Source organism: Cibotium barometz, chromosome 64 (assembly GCF_041138505.1).
Source record: "Cibotium barometz isolate CiBa-2024 chromosome 64, ASM4113850v1, whole genome shotgun sequence".
NCBI lineage: Eukaryota > Viridiplantae > Streptophyta > Polypodiopsida > Cyatheales > Cibotiaceae > Cibotium > Cibotium barometz.
This window is the reverse complement of record NC_141109.1, coordinates 29,987,851-30,011,112: the sequence shown is the minus strand read 5'-3', so window position 1 is coordinate 30,011,112 and position 23,262 is coordinate 29,987,851. Positions and strand designations below refer to the sequence as shown.

At 48.2% G+C, this 23,262-nt stretch overlaps 1 protein-coding gene across 1 annotated transcript in view; it reads right to left on the bottom strand.

Annotated features, from left to right (window-relative positions):
* Nucleotides 1-23,262, bottom strand: part of MCD1 (multiple chloroplast division site 1) — a 34,126-nt gene that overhangs the window by 4,970 nt on the left and 5,894 nt on the right. The window contains exon 2 of the mRNA XM_086796850.1: nucleotides 14,578-14,741. Coding sequence (XP_086652976.1) covers nucleotides 14,578-14,741 — 164 coding nt within the window. The remainder of the gene's footprint in view (nucleotides 1-14,577; nucleotides 14,742-23,262) is intronic.

The following is a 23,262-nucleotide window of genomic DNA, read 5'->3' as shown; positions in this document are numbered from 1 at the left end:
GTGGCTGAGACGCAGCCTTGCTTCGCTTCAACGCCTTCAGGAGCAGCAACCTACATGTGAGTGGGTGGCGTCCCAGCTGAGCCAGGCACACCAGGAGGTTAGAGAGGCAGAGGAGCAGAGACATGAGTTTTACTATCGTCGCCAGGCCTCTCAGTGGACGCAGCTTGGTGATAGAGTGACTGGGGAGTTTTTTGAGATTACTGGACCCCGCCATGCTCGAGCAGGAGTCCGTCAACTTGGGAGGCCGGACGGATCGGTAGCCACTGAGCCCGAGAAGATCAGAGCCATTGCCACTGAGTTCTACAGGGACCTGCTTTCAGAGGAGCCAGCCACTGAGGCTCGGGATGCTTGCAGACAGACTGTGTGGGCCCATGTGCAGAGGAGGGTCACAGATCGTATGCGTACAGTTCTGGGTGAGCCTCTTTCAGAGGTAGAGCTTGCTGAGGCCTTGAGGGTCCTTCCGCGCCATAGTTGCCCAGGGGAGGACGGACTGACACCTGCCTTTTTTATGCGTTATTGGGACCTTTTGGGGCCAGGCTTCCGCAGGGGCTTTCAGTATGTTTTGGACACTGGGGTGATGCCACAGAGCTTTTCAGAGGGCTTGATCTTTCTTATCCCCAAGGGGGAGGGAGTATCAGATGATATTCGGCATTGGAGACCTATTACGATCCTCAACACTGTCTACAAGGTCTTAGCAAAGGCCTTGAGTTTGAGGATCCAACCCTTCTTGGGGGAGTTGATTCATGCTACCCAGACAGGATTCGTCAAGGAGCATAGTATCCTTGACAACATTTTCACATTCAGGGAGGTGACGGCCCGAGCTAGATTTCTTGGTGAGGACTTGGTCGTGATGCTTCTCGATTTTGAGAAGGCATACGATACAGTCGATTGGGGTTTCTTAGAGGGCACTATGCTTCGCCTGGGCTTTGAGCCAGTTTGGATTCGAGGGGTGGCGGCTCTATACTCCACAGCTCGTAGCCAGGTGCTGATTGCAGGAGGACGGGGGCCGAGTTTTGAGTTGACCAGATCAGTCCGTCAGGGGTGTCCTCTCGCCCCGTTTCTTTTTCTCTTCTTTGCTGAGGCTATGAGCATGTATCTGACGGCAGAGGAGGTTGGTTTGAGAGGACTCCAGCTCCCAGTTCGGGGGGAGGACCTGCTCGATGCTGAGTTTGCTGATGACACGGGTTTGTTTTTGCATGGCCATGAGGCCAATCTTCAACGGGCAGAGCAGTCGCTCTAGGTTTTTAGTGCAGCTTCGGGAGCATTGATCAATTGGCGCAAGACCGTGGCCTTTTGGATCAGTAGCGCTCCCACTCCAGCATGGAGCCCAGACCCCGGTTTTAGATGGATTCCTCCTGGCACATCAGTGAGGTATTTGGGATGCCAGATTGGACTAGATTTGTCACCTGAGCAGCAGATTGCCCCGCTTCTTCTGAGCATTCGGAAGAAGCTTTTGTATTGGAGTACAGCTCGGCTCTCCTTGGCTGGGAGGGTGGTGGTGGCAAATCACGTGCTTTTAGCGACCATGTGGTACATCACATCTTGCTGGATCTTCTCGAGCTCTTGCATCAGCCAGGTACAGAGGCTGATCAGGAACTTTCTTTGGTCTGGGCGGGATGGTCAACCAGCCCGGGCTAAGGTTGCTTGGGCAGTTATTACACTTCCGTTGGCCCAGGGAGGCTTGGGCATTATAGATCCAGTTGATCAGAGCAGAGCCTTATTGGGGAAGCTTATTGTTCGGGGGCTGCTTCCAGGCGCTAAGCCTTGGAAAGAGCTCCTTTTGCAGCGGTTGCAGGCTTGGGCTCCCCCAGCAGGGGGCACTTGGGCACCAGAGATACGATGGATCTTCATAGAGATGAGGAGGACACGCCTCAGTAGAGGTTGGGAGGGCAGATTTGCTTTGAGCATCCTGAGAGCTTGGGAGTTGTTGAGACCGGGACTCTCTCAGAGACCTCCTTCTTGTGATGAGGAGCGGGCCAGACAGCCGCTCATCTGGAACCCAACGGTTCGCACAAAGCAGGGTCATATGCTGGGTTCTCGGCCTCGTCTAGCCTGGGGACCATTGGCGGCAGGCCCAGCACGTAGTTTTGGAGACTGGCAGGCCTTCTGCAGTCTTCCAGAGGAGATCCAGGTGGAGAGGCTGAGTCACTTCTGAGGGGGGCTGATAATGAGGGATGACATTCAGGAGGCACTCACAGAGGAGTGGTTCACGCCTCTCGAGCCAGTGGCCCCACAGTGGATGGGAGCCTTTACACAGTTGGAGATCCTGATTGCTGTCAGAGCTTGCACTGAGGATGGCAGATGCCTCTACTATGAGATCAAGGATGAGGGTAGACTGCACCGAGTGGAGGTGGAGTCGCCTTTGGTTGCAGAGTGCATCTTTCAGAGGATACGGGTAGTGGCCGCCGCTTCTCGAAGGTGGCATATTGACCCAGACCCTGCAGATGTGGACTCCGATTGGCGCATATGGGCATATGCAGCCCGTCCCTTGGCCCGGCTCCAGTGGGACCCTGGCGAGTACGAGTGGCATGATCCTTATGCGTCCCTGGAGGCCACAGAGATCACCTTTTTCCAGTATACTATTCGGTTGGGGGGGCAGATTTTGACGGCGCGGAGGATAGTCTCTCCAGCTGCATCGGGGCATTGGCGGCTACAGGGACTCTCACAGGAGTTCCTAGGGGATTTTTGGACCAGGCTCTGGGCTAGTCGACAGGCACGCAAGATCTCGACTTTCCAATGGCTGATCGCCCACAGGGGCTCTGCAGTTGGCACCTGGCTTGTCTACAGCGGTCTTCCGGCGGCCTACGTCCGATGCGGCCACCCTATGGAGACTCAGAGACATTGCCTATGGGACTGCCCTCAGGCGCAGCAGATTTGGCTGCGGATGCTGCGCATTTTGGCCCCCCTCTCTCAGAGGGTATGTATACGTGGGGTGCCGCTGCTTGGTCGACTTCGTCAGGGCCTGCTATGGGCTATGAGACGGAGCAGGACAGCCAGGCCATCAGATTCATTAGGGGCCAGCCTCGCCTGGTTCCTTCACCGGATTTCTCGTCCGCCAGCTGGACACAAGAGAGGGATCTACGATGGGAGCTCCTCAGCAGCCTCACCATCTGGTTCACTTGGAGGGCCCGGTGTTTCAGGGCCTTTGAGGGGAGACTGGAGCCACCAGCAGAGACAATTCGGGGGATTTGGCAGGAGTTGATCCACAACCTGCGAGGACAGTATGACCGCATCCGGGGCGACTTGGATGAGGAGATCTTGCGGTGCCAGGCCTTTCACACCACTTGGCGCAACGGCCCCTTCTATACCCTTCACGTGGGGTCCCCCCGCCGGCACTACAGGCCACCTGTTTGGCTTTTCCCCCCTTCTATTGTATGATATAGCCCCTCAGTTCTTTGTACTGATACTTGTACTTTTTAGCACCTAGGGAGAGTCTCCCTGGCTGCCTTGCTTTGATCTCTGCTCTGTTTTCTTATGAGCAGGAGAGAGCCTTTTGTAGCCCTTTGGGCGTTTTTATATAACTAATGAAAGGATCTTTTCTCGGAAAAAAAAAACACGAAAGTCACCTTTTTTGTGCACTAACAGACTTGTGAGAAAGTACGGGAAAACAACCGGATTGTGCACACAAGGCACTGCGATTTGACTGGATGTAAGATGCAATCACGAAGGTATAACAAAAACAAGATGTACGCAATTTGACTTCTGAGCGTGCGGTGGCAAAAGTGAGCTGAGCGAAGCTGATCTAGGCAAAGCTGTCACAAATTCAGCCAGTGCTGCTCGGTGGAGCCCCCAGTGATGGTGGTTGGCTCGGCACTAGAGCCATCGGTGTTGATGGCTCTGCCTATAGTAGTGCCACCAGCAAGGTGAGCAGCGCCACTCTTGCGATTAGGTGGCCATGGCTCATTCGCCACTAGCTCCCTCACAAATGGTGGCGTAAACGGGCTCTGAGGCAGCAAATACTGACTAAGGCACACATGATGGCGGACTCGTGAGTGACACAGAACTAGCAGGGTAGCTATGATGCCAGATGTTGGGATTAGGGATTAATAAAAAGAGATAATCTTAAAAGATTAAGCATACTCATAACATTACAATAATGATCCTTTTATAGGAGAGGTGTCCCCTACATACATCATTGCTTGCATCCAATTCCTAACAATAAAATACAGAATGCAGAGCATACTAAATGCCTGAAAATGTTACCAGATTCAAGCCAAATGTTTTTGAAATCGCATAATTTAAAATGGCACAACACAAACAAAGTAGCAATGCTGAAAATTAATTGACACAAGAACTAGGGCTGGAAAGGACCAAGACCCCTTGTATTATATGTATTAACAAGGAAATTGTGAAATACAAGCTTCATGGGCATTGAATGCCTGGTTTTCGATGAGACTTTATGCAATGAAAACAGATACCAAACATGAATTTTGTTGATGCAAAATATCGAAATCCAAAGCTTTAGGCACCCAAGCAATGCTGAAAATTAATTGACACAAGAACTAGGGCTGGAAAGGACCAAGACCCCTTGTATTATATGTATTAACAAGGAAATTGTGAAATACAAGCTTCATGGACATTGAATGCCTGGTTTTCGATGACACTTTATGCAATGAAAACAGATACCAAACATGAATTTTGTCGATGCAAAATATCGAAATCCAAAGCTTTAGGCACCCAATTTCTCACTCCCCAATCCCCACTAACTTGTCATAGTACAACTATGCTCCACCGACATCCATACGCACGCTTGGGTGTGCCAAGCCAAGATATAGAAGACCAAAATGACCAAGTACGCGGATGTAAAGCAGAAATAAAACCAACAGAAGCTCTAAGCCGTCAATTCAATAAGTTTTGGAGGTTCCAATCAGTGAGAGCTGGAGTCAGGCACACCAAAGTGCACAAAAGCACATGCAGCATGTACTGCATGTCAGCATTGATATGCAGGCAGAAAATATGACTATACGACAGCATTGCACAGGCTGTACGGCACTCTCAGCCAATCGTGCAGGTCTATGGGCTGTAAGCGCAACAGATACGGGCGCTTTCGAATATGTACGGGCTGTTATGTTGAAGCGATACCTTTATTATTTCTTTCTACAAATACACTTTCATGAGAGACAATCATGATGGCCCATACTTTAGGGTGCTGCCAATTGGGTCACTTCATCAATGGCCACACCTCTTCCATAAGTGGGGAGGGTGCCCACACAGGTGTCCACACCTCTTTAATAAAAGAGGGCACATGTTTGAGTGCATAGCCAGCCAGAAGCTATTAAATGACCAAGCTCACCAATGAGGTGATAGCTCAAGTGGTAAAGATGTTTGTCTAAGACCACGAGGTCCTAAGTTCAAAGCCTCACAAGGCTTCCTCGACGGCATATCGCCAACGACGGGCGGATATAAAAGCACCTACAGGAGGTGAAAAAAAATAACTATAGGAGGACCTTGGGTCTAAGGCCAGTTGGAAAGAAAAAAGCCCAAACTCACTTATAGTGTTTATGCTCTCACTTTAATGAAGTGTGAACCTGAGCAATAACTCATGTACAAATAAACAAAGAGTTAAGAGTCACACTTAACCACCTCTTTACAACCCAAAAGCAAGATCAAAATATACAAATTCGCGCGCACGGTTCATGAGTAGGCATCCCCTGTCCATAAATTGGACATTCAAATCTTGCAAGCAATAAAACATTTCACTCAAAAACAGTCTCACTGAGCACCAAGGTGTCAAAACCAAATGATGACAAAAAACCTGACCCAGAGAATGCCCAATCAACAAAAGGAGTGTGTGATCCTCCTTGGGAAGGCCAGGGATGTAACATGCGGAAGCTTCAAGGTAGATCAGTAACTTCACTGCTCAGAAAATCAGCAATCGTTCACGACGAGAATAACACACAACTAAAAGTAGATGTGCAGAAAATATACAGAGAGAGAGAGAGAGAGAGAGAAGGGGGGGGGGGGGGGGGGGAGAAGAGGACACAGTATTGGGTCCCGAATACCCTCTGTAGGGCCCCCACCACGAATGGTGTATTTTCTTTTATTAGAATGATGCAAAATCTGAAAATAAAAGACTGACTTGAACTGTTTTGCCTGAAATGAATCTCTGCCCTTGACCTTCAACCTTCACCCTTGTGTTAGCTTCTCCCTAGGCTGTCCCGGCCCTTGAGTAGCTGCATCACTTTGTGAAATATGAGATGAATGAACTGAATTATGGCTGGGCCTTATATACCCCTTCACTAGCCCTAGTTGGCCAGCTTACTGAAGTCGGCCAGCATCAAATATGCTCACGACTAGCAAAAGTAGCGATTTATGCTAATAAAACTCAACACTTTCACACCTAAACTATGCTGGCCACTTGCGCATGACATGGACAATGCCCAGGCTGCTGGGCAGCCCTGCGCATGGGTGTGGGACTGCCTCCCACACCTAGCCGACTTGCTGGGTAGGGCTTATAGCCCTGTTGGCTGTATGGCCAGGCCCCTAGGGCTGGCCGACAGCCTGCCCAGCCCACACTAGGGCTGGTGGGCAAGGCCTGGGGCCTACCTGGCCCCTTGGGGTGGCTCATAGCCTTCCCCATGCCCACACTAAAAGAAAACCTAAGCTCTACACAGAGGTCTGGCATCTGGTCGCAAACCAAACACACAGAGCAACTGACATCATTCCAGAGGAAGACTCACAGCGCGGACTGACATTGCTTCATGTGCAGGACAATGCACACCTGACCTCGGACGCATGGAGTGGAACCCTGGCTGACTCGTCCCAGACAGGGCTCACATGGGATCAATTTTCCCCTCCAGTTCCTGCACCTTCTTCTTCAGATATGTCTACGTGCCATCCAATTGCGGGATGCACGTGATATCCCCTTCTGCTTAACTTGACGGAAGCTGTATAGCGTCCAAATAGTCCGTCAATAAAGCCAGATAGTCGTCAAAGAACTCTATGTCAAGCCATACCGCTTCGTGGGTCCCTTGGTCCTAAACCCTAAAGAAGTCGGGGAGTATCCAAATGCCGAAGAGGAGATAAGGAAGCTCGAAGACGCGAGGACCTTAGTAGAGGAATCTCAACGGCTTCATGAAGCCAAGCTAAGGGCTGACCGGGTCAGGGATACAATGTATCCAAGAAATGAGCCAGCAAGGGAAAGAAAATTGGACGTACCTACTCCAATTCCAAAAGAAACGGAAGAGGGATCTCTAGCAAACACAATGTCTAGGATGTTTGAAGAAAATGTGCAGAGTGAGTCCAACCATTCCTTCCCCCTAGGGATAAATACGAGACACACACATGGAGGGAATCCTCAATCATCAAACAACCCAGAGACATAGGAAGCCTCCCGGCTGTGCTATCCACATCTGTGCAAATGCCATTGGGGCAACTGCTACGCAATTCACCAACCCTATGGACAGACATAAAGGAATGAGTAGAAGGCGGACTAAGGCCAGCCGACACTACAGAGGAGGCCAACCGACACTACAGAGGAGGTTCTACCACCTCCGACAGAAAGAACCCTAAAACACACAAGGGAAACCCGAGTCGTCAAGATACCAGTTAATCAATTGGGACGTTATTACGAAAGTGACGACACAAATGCTACAATCCGGATTCATCATGACGGATACTAGGCACTGGTTATCCTAGATGGTGGGGTGGGGATTAGCATCATCACAAAACGTTGCTGGAAAAACTAGGGAAAACCCGATCTAAAAAGAGCAAATCTAATCGTTAAAATGGAAGACGGAACATCTTCAAGACCCGTTGGACTTTTGGCGAATGTGAAACTCAAACTCTTTACGTTTCACTACCATCATACATTTGTGGTAATGGACTTCCTGTACCAACCCGACTCATATGACATAATATTGGGGAGATCCTTCATGAGGGAGTCCAAATTGGTGCACGATTGGACATTAGATCACGTGTATAAGCGTAGGGATTCGCAAATTTTAAAGATAGATCTGAGAACGTGGAGAGCACACCCCATGGAAGGGCAGTTGTTCGGTAATGGTTTGGTCACAACCGAGCGGACCACATCTATACAAATATGCCAGCCCACAGTGGAAAATTCCAAAGAAGAAGAGGAAACGGAAATGTATGCATCACTTCCTATTCCGGACTTCAGTGAAAACCGGATGCATGTACTAGCTACCATAGATGTGATGCAACCCAGGGAGACCCAATATGTGGAATTTGGAACTGTTCCTACAACCTCTGTCTGTATGGTTAATTGGCAAATCATTGATGAAGAATCAGAAGAGAAGGCCTTTAGCATAGAAGGGACTGTAACACAAGGCCGTACCAACGCTCAACGCCACAGAAGATGGCGAAAACAAAAACAATATATTGCCCGATGAAATGTCCTATTACGAAGAAAACCCACGGATGCCCAGTGGCTAAGATACCTCGAAGCCACTAAGGTACACGATGAGTTTTCTAAGGATTGGGGTGAGAAATTGAGTAAGATATCACTAGAGGAAAAACAGAGAAAGTCATCCTTCGAGAGCCAGAAACACCTAGGCTTACGAAAGCTAGGCGTCGAAAACAGAGTAAAGCTTTGGCACAAGCCGAGCGAGAGACTAGAAAAGTCATGGCTAAAACAAAAAGTGAGAATGAGAATAAACTAGACTTGCTCTCAGTACCAGACCACTTCAAAACCTACACTGTTGACGAACGGAAAGTGGTCCAACTGACGGCAAAAAGGGTTAAGGAAGATGGACTGTCCACATTATAGGATGGCCTGACCGAAGTCAAGGAAGTTGATATTGCAGGACCAGGGGAGGAAGCCAGATCCGTATATATTGCTGAGGACTTGACTTCAGCTGAAGAAGATAAGCTCGTTACCCTCCTCAAGGAATTTAAGGAGTGTTTCGCCTAGAATTACAAGGAGATGAAGGGTGTACCACCTGAAGTGGCTTAGTCTCCTCTTTCCAATGGTACCCTTGGCTCATGGTCAACCCTATTTGACTTTTTGCTTTTTCTTGCTTTTTGACCAAGAATGGTGCTTTTTCTTAATCAATCCTTATGGATCCTGTCCCCATGTCTTCTTCCACCTGTCTGGTGTCCGCGCGTGGATTTCATTATGTGAAATAGAGCTAGGAGGGCCAAATAGTTACAGTGTTAGCCTTGGGAGTAGTCGACTGGGAAGTCTTGGGCTTTCCACCATTGTGTTTCATTTCAGCACTCTACGCAAGCGAGAGTGCGTCTTTGAAGGTCGCTGGCCTAAACATACACACCTCCCACTGGATTTGCGTGTTAAGGCCACAAAGGAATTGCCCTTTCTTGTCCGTATCAAATAAGCCCAACTGCAAACATAAGTTTGAAATTTTATTGGCAAACTGAAAGACTAGTTGCGCATTTAGACGCACTTCCCTTAACTCGTCTTCGAGTCACTCAAGGTAATGGAGCGGTAGAAACCGCTGCTTAAGGTCGCAGACAAACTTGTCCCAAACATAAGCTGCCATACCTAATCTGGTGTAATGAGCCCACTGGGTCCACCAAGGAATGGCCTCACCTTCCAAGTACCAACTAGCTAAGATCACCCTGTCAGTATCACTTTTTCGAACTGCGGCAAAGTAAGCTTCAAATTGATGCAACCATGAATAAAGAGTTGTGGGGTCAAAATACCAGTAAACTTCCTGAAGTTCATTTTTTCGGGAAAATGACTTGAGGAAGCTGCTGGTGTAACTCTTGCGTCCAAAGCCGCAAGGTATTGTTCATGTTCCACGTGTCGTATGGCGTCGTCTTCTCGTTGTCGAATCTCCATTGCACGCATTTGCAACTCAAGCATCGAACTCGGCTGCGGTCGTGACCCTTCGAAAGGGTCCTTGTGTAGAGGCTCTAGAATATGGGAAACAGAAGGAGAGGGAGGAGGAGACAAAAAACGTGGAGCTGGAGAACGGGTGCATTCTTCCATAGTCAGTATCTGCGCTTTCTGCTCTTCCAATTTGGTACTCTGTTCTGCCATTGCTCGCATCATCTTTTTGAACATCTCTAGTACACTCATGCCTGATGCCCTAGATGGACTGCCTGGTGCACTTCGATCCCAACGTCCTTGTTCTCTCTCATCGTCGTAGCTCGCCATAGAGGAAAATGCACTACATTTTTGAAGCGCAATCTGACCATCCACTATGTGTGTGGGAGACTTCCGGAGGCTAAAACCAATCGTCCTTTGAGGGACAGGAGTCACTCCGAAAGGGGTGGTCCACCGGAGTCTAAAAACCAACCACACGAGCAAGAGAAAAATTTTCGAAAAATTTTCTGGTTTCTTGCTGAATCTTTACACTTGAAGTAGGCTCTGATACCACTATAACATGCGGAAGCTTCGGGGTAGATCAGTAACTTCCATACTCAGAAGATCAGCAATCGTTCACAACGAGAATAACGCACAAAACTGAAAGTAGATGTGCAGAAAATAGAGAGAGAGAGAGAGAGAGAGAGAGAGAGAGAGAGAGAGAGAGAGGGGGGGGGGGGGGGGGAGAAGAGGACACAGTATTGGGTCCGGAATACCCTCTGTAGGGCCCCCACCATGAATGGTGTATCTGCTTTTATTAGAATGATGCAAAATCTGAAAATAAAAGACTGACTTGACCTGTTTTGCCTGAGATGAATCTCTACCCTTGACCTTCAACCTTCACCCTTGCGTTAGCTTCTCCCTTGGCTGCATAGTCACAGGGGATGTGGGGGACGGACCCCTAGGACGGGGGAACACCGTCCCATAACGCGCGGGAACGGAACCGAACAGGGGACGGCCAGGGGACGTGTGAGCCCACGCTGCAACAAGGAGGCAACGATTCCGGGACGGCGGGACGACTGTTCGTGTGGGACGGAGCTGGATAGGACGGTCAGTCGGTCGTTGCACAGTCGGCCGTTGCACCCTGTAACCGTTGGGTGCCCTATAGCCGTTGAGCAGCCCTCCCCACTTGGCCCATGGCTATAAGAAGAGCCCCCATTGGCAAGGCTCAAGCAAGGCTCAAGCTGACAAGCTCAAGCCTCAACGCTCCTCAACTTTCATGAGCTTCAGCATCTAGCCATCCGCATTCTCAACCAGGCAATGAGTTCCTCTTGCCTGGAGCAACTTTGGAGCTCATACAGTCACATTGCATCAAAGAAGAGGAACCGTCTTGGGGTGGAACGGGCAAATGATCTAGTCTTTGTGAGTGCAAACTTGTGAATGCTTTGCAAGAGTGCAACTGCAAAGGCTGATGCATTTACCGAGTGGGAGATGTCTCAAGATGATGAGGAGTTGGAGGAGCAAGTGGAGGACATCTCTATGGAGCCTGCAAGCATTGCAGGGACCCATGATCGTGAGGCCAGCACTTCACATGCTCCCTTGAGGCTTTTTGACATATATACTACTCTAGTGATAGTCTCTTTTTTGTATGCCACTTACGTGGTTAGGACCTAGGCCTTTGCCCTTGTCTTTTGCTTTCGCCTTTGGCGACTGGGTCTTGGGTGCCCGATCTCCTTTTTTGTAACACCCATTTTTTTGCTAGTATGACTTAAGATTGATGCTTTGGAAGTGTAAAGTGACTTTGTTTTAGTATTGTTAAGTTTCTTAAATGAGTGCTTACTTAAAATTGCATATTTTGTATGCTGTCCCCCGTTTCCCGTCCCGGTTCCCAGGAATCCCCGTCCCCGTCCCCGTTCCCCGTCCCATGTTACTATGCTTGGCTGTCCGGGCCCTTGAGTAGCTGCAGCACTCTGTGAAATATGAGATGAATGAACTAAATTATGGTTGGGCTTTATATACCCCTTCACTAGCCCTAGTCGGCCAGCTTACTGAAGTGGGCCAGCATCAAATATGCTCACGACTAGCAAAAGTAGCAACTTATGGTAATAAAACACCTTAAACTATGCTGGCCACTTGCACATGACGTGGACAATGCCCAGGCTGCTGGGCAGCCCTGCGCATGGGTGCGGGACTGCCTCCCACACCTGGCCAACTTGCTGGGTAGGGCTTATAGCCCTGTTGGCTGTATGGCCAGGCCCCTAGGGCTGGCCGACAGCCTGCCCAGCCCACATTAGGGCTGGTGGGCAAAGCCTGGGTCCTTCTTGGCCCCTTGGGGTGGCTCATAGCCTTCCCTATGCCCACACTAAAAGCAAACCTAAGCTCTACATAGAGGTTTGGCATCTGGTCGCAAACCAAACACACAAAGCAACTAACATCATTCCAAAGGAAGACTCACAGCGCGGACTGGCACTGCTTCATGTGCAGGGCAATGCACACCTGACCTCGGACGCATGGAGTGGAACCCTGGCTGACTCGTCCCGGACTCGGCTCACATGGGACTAGTTTTCCACTCCAGGTCCTGCACCTTCTTGTTCAGATATGTCTACGTGGCATCCAAGTGCGGGATGCATGTGACAAGGGAAGTAGACCGAGACCAAGAAATTTGAGACACTCGCGATGGATCAGAGTCCAGATAGAAGCCGCATCTCCACTGTGCAAAGTACACTTGGGAGCCGCACTATGCTAGCGGGCTCGACGCCAAGGACTTCACAACCAAGGAGGGCAAATCGAACTCGATCAGAATGTAGCTGTTGCCGAGGAAAAGGTTGCACCCTTGCTCGCCGATCAGAGCAGCTTGCAAGAGGTCTCGGATCTGCCCACGGGCTGGCCTGCTGCCGCCGATGAACTTGCACACCAAGGTAGTGGCCTTGAGAGAGGTCATTGAAAATGCGAGGAGCAAGAAGGCCGCTTTCGACGATAAGTGAGTTGATGGAAGCCTCGGATGGGTGGACAGAGCGGCTGCCATGGAGTCCTCTTGAGGGGGAGAAGCCAAGGCCCAAAAGGCACCACCTGAAGTCAGATGTGTACGGGCGACCAAGAGAAAGTGCGAAGGAGGCGGAGGTGGAGAGGCTTGGAGGGAGACAACACGGTGAAGGGAGCAGACACTAGCGAGGTGACGGCTATGGTAAGGAGGAAACAACTGACAGACCGAGGTAGAAGCCTCAAGAGAGGTCACTGAAGATGCAAGGAGCTAGAGGTCCGCTTCAGATAAGTGAGAGTTGATGGCAGCCTCGGATGGAGTGGCACAGCGACTGCCATGGTGTCCTCATAAGGGGAGATGCCTGAAATCAAATGAGCATGGGCAACCAAGAGGAAGCACAAAGGGGGCAAGGGTGGAAAGGCTCAGGTGGAGATAACAGGGTGAAGGAAACAACTATAGACCCCCAAGAACGGCGGTAAGGGAATGGGGGAGGGGGGTGGTGCTGCAGGCAGGAAGGGTGGCAGCAGGGGCTACAGTGCAAAGGGGGGGCAGCAGGAGGATGGCAAGGGAGAGGTAACCTGCATCCAAGCCCAGCGACCAGAAGAGGGAAGGGAAGATGGAGGCCGGGGACACTGGGCGACTGGGCTTCCGGGGGGGTGGTTGTGCGCTTATGCTTATACACGATCCGATTTCTTGTGTTGCCTCATTGGCCAAAGTATTGATATAACTCAAAACTAAAGTCTTCCATACCAAAAGTTGTGGGTTAGTAGGAAATCCACATTATGTGAGGGTGGGCAGAGATTTCTTGAGTGTAACTGCAACGAGTCACCTCAAAAACACACAGAATCTTAACTTTACTTAATTAAGACAAACACTCAATACAAATGGAGCATGGATGCAACTAAAAATTCCATGAATGTGGGTGCTATGTAATATACGCTGCACTGAACCAAGGTAGACGTAAGTAGACAGGAAGGCCAAAACAGAAGAATGCAGAAGGGAGAAAGGGAGAGAGAACAAAGGAAAATTTGAAAAGTTTAAGACTTTTAAGGTTTTTGTTTAGGGAAGTAGGGCAACGGATGAGAGGGGTCAGGGTGAAAAAGGGGGGGAGTGGGGGAGAAGCAAGAATGGGGAGTTTGTGCAGCAAGGAGGGGTTGCGGCCACCATATCCTTTGCAACCATAGGCGGTCCTATGGTAAATGCTCATAAAGGTTCTGTGAGGTGGTAGGTACTCGGCCACCTGGGAAGCCACGCCCACAGCAGTGTGCGCCAAGTAACTGGATGTCGGAAATATGGTTTTGCTCTCCGACCAGCCTGGCTTGCAGGACATCGCGAAGGGAGTTGCAAATCTCCCCTCAGGCAGGTTTGATACCAGAGAACCTGCTGATAAGAGTGGTAGCCTCCAAAGAGACGACAGTGGACGATCTACTCTGGAAAAGGGAAAATGACTGTGGCCTCAGTCCGCGAAGGTGAAGTGGCTGCCATGGAGTCCTCCATACTCTGAGACACCAAACGAAGGTTGACACAATAGAGAGGAAGACCAAAAAGGAAGAAGCCAGCAGGCAGAAAGGGAGGGGGGTAACAAGAGAACAAAGGCAAAATTGAAAAGTCAACTAAAATTACATGTCCAAAAGTCATCAGAAGACTAGCTCTGTACAACTACTCAAGTTTGGAAGTGAACGCACAACCAGCACCTCAGCTTGTACACATAATCAAGGCACCTTACATGCATTCTTCTAGACAAAGAAAAATAGCAACAACCACTTCATCTTGGTATTTCAATAGCAAGAGAAATGCACTAAAACACAGAACCTCCCCAACAAAGCCGCTTTTAAAAAAAACACCACAATTGTTGGATGTAAGAACATACTCTGATCTTCTATTTGATCTCAACTGGCCTCTCTTCACAAGGTCTTCCACAGAGCCACCAGTTCTATCCTTAGGCTTTGCCAAAGCCGCAAGTACTGCCATGCCAAGAATTGCTGCACTAATTACTAACATTGTTCCTTTGTTTACCTGCAAAATTCCATTTACCTGGAGAGCACCAATTAGAAGGTTAAAATCTCTCTCTCTCTCTCTCTCTCTCTCTCTCTCTCTCTCTCTCTCTCTTGCGGGTTGCATCCCTAACATTCGACTAGAGTTCTTCTTTCTCTCTATAATTCTCCGCTGGTTTCTGGGCACATCCCGTTTTAAACATTTTTTATATACAGAAGGGGAAAATGCAGAGGCCAATTTAATGTAATAGAAACGTAGCTCGTGCATGACTTATCCTGGACTGAGGATTACAATGGGGTCACAACGTACAACAATTATCATCCTAAAAGGTGCTAATACTGTACAATGTTGCACTGATGATGATGAGCCATCTTGTCACCATGCACTACAGTACAGAGTGCATGTGATATTCCCTCCTGCTTAGCTTGGCAACAGGTTCATGGCTTCCAAGTAGTCCGCCAACAACTGGGGATACTCTTGAAATAACTCCTCGTCTAGCCAAACGGCTTCGTGGGTACCTCGATCTCAAAACTTCGTATAGAACTGACGTATCCGTCAACCGGAACCATGCTTCCAACGATGAAAAAGAATCTGCTCAGGCTCGATGACTTCGGCTTCGTCTACGACGTCTGGTTGCGGTTCATCTGAAACATCAAAAACTTCTAGTCCAATATATGGTTTTAGCCAAGAAACATGGAAAACATCATGCATCGTCCAACTGATAGGCAACTTTAACTTCATGGAGACATCACTTATCGTTTTAACTATCGGAAAAGGTCCAAACTACGGAATGAAAGCTTGGGACAACGTTTGTGTCACCATTTGGCAACCCAATTGGTCCACCCATGCTTTCTTATGATGTATGTACATTGGACTGGTGTCCATGGCAGTTGTATATGTTGGGGATTGATGCCAGTCATGTGATACTGTGGACTTGGTTTTCCGTTGGGCTGGAAATGCCTGGTGGATTGGTGTTCCATTGGGTCTGGTACCTCGTGTACTTGCCTGGAGCACATCAATTTTGGTATAGTCTCATGAACGGGGATTGTCCATACCAATGCTGCATTGCATAGCATCTTTATGTGCTTGCTTGTAATTGAAATTGCATGCTGTTTTCATGCTTGCTTGACCAATGTGTAGTTCCGAGTAAGGGGACGCCCGCCCGCGAACCGTGCGTGTAAAACTGTCTGCTAACATGGTTATGTGGCATGTGACAGGTGGTAAGTATTGGTCATAAACCTAACCTTAGGAGTTAACACTAATTTATAAGTGAGTGTGTACACACTTCATTAAGTTTTGGGCGACCAAAACTCACTTATAAATTATGACTAGCTCGATGTACACACACACTGATGTCCCGAGGTGAACAAAACCGAATGTCCACTGCCTAGACCTTATCCCCTTCGTACAAAGGGAGTAACTAGCCATGTGTCCACTCTAGCTTGCTCCACAAAGCACCTGCCTACCACCTACACTGGACAATTCACCACCTCACTCCTCTCTCTAGAGATTGGTGCCTCCTTCATGAGGGCATTTGGGCTGTATTTTCTGCACTTTCTCCTTTTCAACTCCATATCCAAGCTTGAGAAACACATGTGACTTGGTTGAACACAATGCTAATCAATACACTTAAAGACACTAAAGATTTGATGGACACATGCTCAATACAAGAAGTAATTGGCTGAATTGACAAGAGACACACAATGAGCCGGAGCGGCCGACTCCTCCCTCAAATAGAGTTTATTGATCTTGGGAGAATCAAGTACATAGTGTCATAGGCATTTCTGACCAGATTTCCATACCAATTCATATGAATACAGTATTGCAAACAAGTGGTTGTCGATGTAGACTTGCAACTCACACTACCCTCTCAAGTGTCCATGTTCCCTACCATCTGCTCTCTATTGTTCCACCAACACATGGTAGCAACAATCTGCAAGAGAGCACGTAGGACAAGAGAACACTACACAGGATATGTGATCTTGTAATCCGGTTCCTCCCTCTTGCTATTTGCTTCCATATTTAAGCATAAAAGCTTACCAATTGCAAGTAGAGTCGATGACAGCGAAAGACTTCACAATGGAAGTCCTTGGAGTGATGAGATCTTCGATTTGTCGCATTTCTTCGCGACAAAAGTCTTCAAGAGGATGAAGGGAACCCTGGGAAAGCTTCCCCTATGGTTCAACTTGAGAAAGGAGGGCTAAAATTACATGCAGCGGAAGTATTTGTAATTTGAGAATCCTGTCACACAAATGCTCACACCGTCTTCTGTATCCTGAGTTTCGCGAGTTTAGCAATCCACTTTAAGACTTCAAACTTTAAGAGATTTGAGAGAGAGAGAGAGATGGAAACTGTACACCATATGCCTATCCCATTACCGGAATAGTATTTGCTTTATTACTTTGAAGAGACTGACGATGGACTGACAATAAGCCAAACGCAAATCTCGGAAGACCAAGAGTCGAGCTGAACTGTACACAACTGTAGAAGCACCAATGATGACCAATCTCGAGCCTATGCACTCTTCTAAAATGGATGTAAGAAGGCTACAAATCTGAGGTTGAGAGAAGGGGCTAATTGGGACTGTTCTAGACTATGTATGAATGCTGAAAATGATTATGAATGCTGAGTTTTACCTTCACCAAGTGGCTGTAGCAAAACGATGCATATGAGGGTGCTGAAAACTGTATGTACGCTGAAAACGCAAGGGGAACTGAATGCTGAATGCTGAATGCTGTAGATGTTGTGTTTTACTGCATAGAGGCTGAATTGCTCAGCGTTGATGCTCCTAGAGGCTGATGAGGAAAACGCTGAGGTATGAGGTGCTGAATTCTGCAATCGCTTTATGCTCCTTGTGTTGAAGGCTCTAGGCGATGAGGTCTAAAATGCTGATTATGATCTGAATGAATAAATGGATGATATGCTGAGCTATTTATATGGACATGGGGTGCTGGTCGGCTGGCTACAAGGCTGGCCGACTGCACTTGTCCAAGAAAAATACATAAATGATGTAAAAAATGCCCAATAAATGCTAAAAAATATGGGAATAATACTGGATAAATACTGATGACTGCTAGATGATATCTGAAGGCTTCTACAATGGTCTAGATGGCCTAAATGCATATGGAATGAATGCTATGCATAAATGCACACATGTCCTGATGCAAACTCTAAGGCTTCTACTAACTCTACATGCATGAATGCATCTCTTCAAGTGGGTTAAGGGACTTTGACTGACTGACTGACTGTCTAAAGCTAAGAATGACCTACATAGCTCGTGCCTAACTTATCCTGGACTGAGGATTACAATGGGGTCACGGCGTACGACAATTATCATCCTAAAAGGAGCTAATATTGTACAATGTTGCACTGATGATGATGAGCCATCTTGTCACCATGCACTACAGTGCAAAGTGCATATGACATTTTCACTAAGATCGACCTCCATCAGGTCCGTATTTTTGAAGCTGACATTCCAAAAACAGCTTTCCGAACAAAAGTGGTCACTACGAGTTCGTAATCATGCCTTTTGGGCTCACCAATGCACCCACAACCTTCAATAAAATGATGTCCAAGATTTTCGCAATCCTCATTGGTAAGTGTGTGTTCATATTTCTTGATGACGTACTTATATTCTCAGCCATTGCGGAGCAGCATGAGAAAGATGTGGAGAAAGTGGGCTCTACATAAACGCCAAAAAGTCTATCTTCGACGTTACAGAGGTTCAATACTTAAGCTATATCATTGGTTCCGTTGGGATTCAATTGAACCTCTCAAAGGTTCAATCTTGGATTGGGACATCCCTCAGACCGCCCAAGGGATCCGTTCTTTCGTAGGTCTTTGACAAGCCTACAGCACTCATGTTCACCAGTTTTCCAACCTTGTAGCACCTCTCACAGACTTGGTCAGGGGGAAGAAGACTCATAGACAAAACGTCACAGTCACATGCAAGGCGCTTGATGCATTCCGTGCACTCCAAAAAGCAGCATCAAATGCGCCTGTTCTAAAGTTAGCATCTTGGGATGAACCTTTCGAGGTCATTACCAATGCCAACAATGTAGCCATAGGTGTGATAGAATGTGCAGCGGAAGAAGGGAAAGTGGAAACATAGGAGAGAGTGTGAGAGAGAAAGATGGAGAGGAACTACAGGTGAGAACCTGCTCTCAATATCATCACCAAAAGGAATACATGTCCCGAGCAAGAGGGGAGAAAACCTCATATATGTGAAGGACTGCAGCAAACAATGCTAAGCAAGCAGTGAAGAATGAGGGAGGCAAGCCAGCGATATATATGCCCATGAGTAGGCAGCCAACTGGTGATAAAAAACCTCCACGACTTGGAAAGTACCCAAGACTCCATAATATGGGGAATAATGTGGGAAAATATACGTGAGGGGTGACCAACCCCTCTGACTAACATGGTCAGTCCTAGAGGCTAAAATAGGACACCAAACAGGAAGCTAGCAAGAAGGAGATGATGTCTAACACCCCCTCTCACCACCGGATGCTGAGTGAACTCCAAGAAGCCAGAGACGCCGTCCTCGATCAAAGATGAAAGACTACAGAAACAAGTACCAAGAAAGCTCCACAAGCAATCTTACCAAGAAAGCTCCACAAGCAATCTTCTCAGCAACTCAGCTACAAAAGCAACAGAACAAGCTGCCAGGTACACCGCTCCTCTGGAAGAAAACAACCATATAGGCTGCGACGTGCTGCTTCAAATAATGGTTCCAAACCCAAGTGTAAGAACACTCCCCGAAGTCGAATGTCGTGTATCCAGCCTGGAGAAGGTATGAAAAACCTCATAACCAACCAAGATCAGATCATGTATATATATTATAATCAATCCTGGGAGAAGTAAACTGCTCCTCATTGGAAACCTCAAAAGAAAGAGTCAATCTGCTTCAACTCTGTACCAAGAGTAGCCAAATGCTGTACAAAAGCATCCTCTGAAAAGGTCGGCATCACAAGATGTAAAGACTCCGTAGAAAAGATGGGGTCCATCTGCTCAAACTCCGTACCATGAGTTGCCCAATGCTGTACATAAGTACACGCCACTGAGGAGGGCATCGCAAGATGAAAGGACTCCACATCCCCCTCTGAAAAAAGATATCGTCGGACCGATATAAGCCAAACCTGATTCTGATCCAAATCCAAAAAACTCTCGAAGTACCACTGTGCCCCAGGCATGGTTAGCAACCACAGATCCAAAGCATCCCACTGGGTCCAAAAAACCATCCTCCAAAACATCAAAACTGTAGAACTGGCAAGGGGAGAGGCATCCTCAGAAGCATCACAAAGAGAGGCAGAGGTAGACTCCTCACAATGAGGAAGGGAAGCAGGAATATATACTGCAATGGTAACAAAGTCCTCAAAAGCATCACTGAGAGCAAAAGACTGTTCCATAAGTAGAATCAGATCCCAAGAATCAGCAACAAATAAATGATCCATGTGAAAGGATCACACCTTAAGGGCAAAACACCCTCCTTGTTTTGTAAACACTGCAAAGAACACAGGCTCGGACACAATAAACTATGCTCAGGATCTCTGAAAAGATCACTGCTCTCCTCCAAACTCTGTAAACTCCTGACACAAAAGAAAGTCTCCACACATATAAAACAACTCCCGAAACTGATCCTCAAGTGAAGTAGCTGAAGATAGGCCCCCTCTGAGTGTAGAAAACTCCTGTGGGAAGTAAAACGCAGCCAAAACACTGCTATCAAGCAAAAATAGCACTCCACCGCCAACAAAAGGCAAGGAACATGAAGAAACCGGGAAACCGTGCCACGAACAAAACACAGGTATAGATGCTCCAAAATCAGCAAAACGCTGACTGAAATCTGAAATTCAGAATCCTCCTCAAGTACCAAACTGCCTCCAAAGCCACAATCCAAACAAGAAACCCCCTCTGCAAGTGATCTGTGTCCACTAGAGAAGAAAATGCAACCAAACAAGGGCTACAAACCTGAAAATTCAGGCCAACCAGTGTCCACACCTTCATTGAGGAAAAACGCTGAAGAGAAGGTACCTTTGGGTCCAATAGATGAAGCCCAGGTGAAGGTAGAGCTACCAGCAAGATCAGTTCAGAAAAAAAATGCAACAACAAGGGATGGAATTCTGAAACGCAGAGGTAAAAGGGACAGTAGAAAGGGCTGAATCTGGAAACGCGGAAGAAATAGGTACACCCAAGCCTCAGATCAGCAAATCAGCATCAAAAACCTGAAGAAGAAAAAAACGCAGCAAATATGCTGCTGCTGGCCTGTATAAAACAAGCGGCCAGCACTAAGAGGGGGGGGGGGTATGAACACTGAGAACTGCTGTAGACAGCCACCCGTAGAAAAACGCAACAACCTATGTGCTGCTGCCCTGAAAACAATGGTGTTAAAGGGGTTCTCAGAGGTCAAACTGATGAAGAAGGACCACGGGCTGCTGAGAAGAAACGCCTGGAAGAGGCAGGCGACCAGCAGCACTTCTGAGAAAAAAAAACGCAGATCTGTCCACCTTGCTGAAAATGCAAAAACGCAGGGGAGATGTCATGTGCATGAAAGTGTCAGAATATGCAGCGGAAATGATATCCAAACTTGGGTAGACAAGAGCAAGTAGACTACAGAAAATAATCAGCACAAGAAACACAGAGAGATGTGTGTAAACTCTTCTCTATACACAAGATCCCGGAGATAACTGAATGAGAAAGTGGAGGAGGAGGGGGGGCAATATATACAAGCCCATGAGGGCAGTCGGCCACCTCTGGAAGAGGCCCACGACTGACTAAATGTCCACGACTGCTGAAAAACAGCAGTCGGCCAGCATCTGGTGTCCCACCTCTGCACAGAACAAGTCGGCCAGCACTCAGATAGCCCACGACTGCTATAGATGCAGTCGGCCAGCTTCAGAGTGGTCCTGGCATCACCTGGCAGCCCTCCAGCCACTAGGAAAAAATGGGAAAAATAGGGAAAAAATACGGGGAGTGTGGAAAAATGATATACGGGCGGACACACCCACAACAGAGGCCCTGGTGTATACAAATAGACAAGAGATGACTTCTAACACCCCCTCTCAGCTCCTGGCTGTGTAACCAACCCCAGGGAGCTGGAGTGCCGCCTGAGCGTAGCCTGAGGTAGAGACTTCGTGAAGAGGTCCGCCGCATTGTCCTCCGTCGAACAATAAAGTAGCAAGATGTCACCCGCCAAGATCTTCTCACGAACAAAGTGATACTGTATCTCTATATGCTTGGTCCGGGCATGGAAAACCGGGTTCCGAGCAATAGCTATACAACTCTGGTTATCACACTGGATGACTGTGGGCTCCCTCTGTGGAAACCCCATCTCGCCAAGCAGCCTCCGCAGCCATACAACCTCACAAGCAGCACCACAAGCAGCCCGATACTCTGCCTCTGTCGAAGAAAGGGCAATAGTCGGCTGCTTCTTGCTGCTCCAAGAAACCGCTCCTGAGCCGAGGGTAAAAGTGTATCCTGAAGTAGATCTCCTCGTGTCTGGATCTCCTCCCCAATCTGAGTCACTCCAACCTTGGAGTTTGACTCCATTCCCTCCTGTGTAAAAGAGTCCCAGATCCTTCGTACTCTGCAGATACCGCAGGATCCGCAATCCTGCGTCCCAATGAGTCTTCAATGGCGTCTGCATAAAAGAGCTCAACAGCCCCACGGAGAAGCTCAAGTCCAATCTGGTGTTCAGCAACCAGATCAATGAACCAACCAACTTCCGGTACTGCGAGGCATCAACTGGCTCACAAGGATCTGTAACGGTTAACTTTGTGTTCGGGTCCATCGGCGAAGTAATAGGCTTGCAGTTCTCCATCCCAAAGGCTTCAAGCAACTCATGAACATACCGCTGCTGAGAGACGAAAAACCCCCAACCACCTAGGTACTCGAACAGATCGTGGAGCCTCCTGTGGTCGCGGGGGCTCAACTCCAGCTGCGGGCTCAACCTCCTGTGATGACTGAGGTGGATCAACTGGAGTGGTAGACTGGGAATCATCATCAGACTCTGGATCTCCAAGAAGTGGCGGCTCCTCGACAGTGGATGCTGGAACATGCTCATCAAAGACCACATCCCGGCTGACAACAATCTCGTTCCTCTCTGGATCATACAACCTGTATCCCTTGGAAAGAGAGTTATACCCCACAAATACCAACTTGCGGGACTTGGAGTCAAGCTTCCCCCTCTGCTTCTTCGGAATATGTACATACGCGTCACTCCCAAAGACACGGAAGTGCCAGACATCGGGTTTCCTGCCAAAATATGCCTCAAATGGAGTCATATGGGGTACAGAAGTCGTCGGAGAGCGGTTAATGGTATGGACAGCTGTCGCCACAGCCTCACCCCAAAGTGGACGAGGAAGATCTCGATGCTCCAGCATGGTCCTAGCCATCTCCACCACAGTCCTGTTCTTACGTTCAACAACTCCATTCTCCGAAGGCGATCCGGTATTGGCCAATTCCCTCTTGATGCCATGATCTGCACAAAACCGAAAGAATACAGTCGAGGAGAATTCCCCTCCTTTGTCAGCCCTGAGAGTCTTGACCTGAAATCCAGACTCTTTCT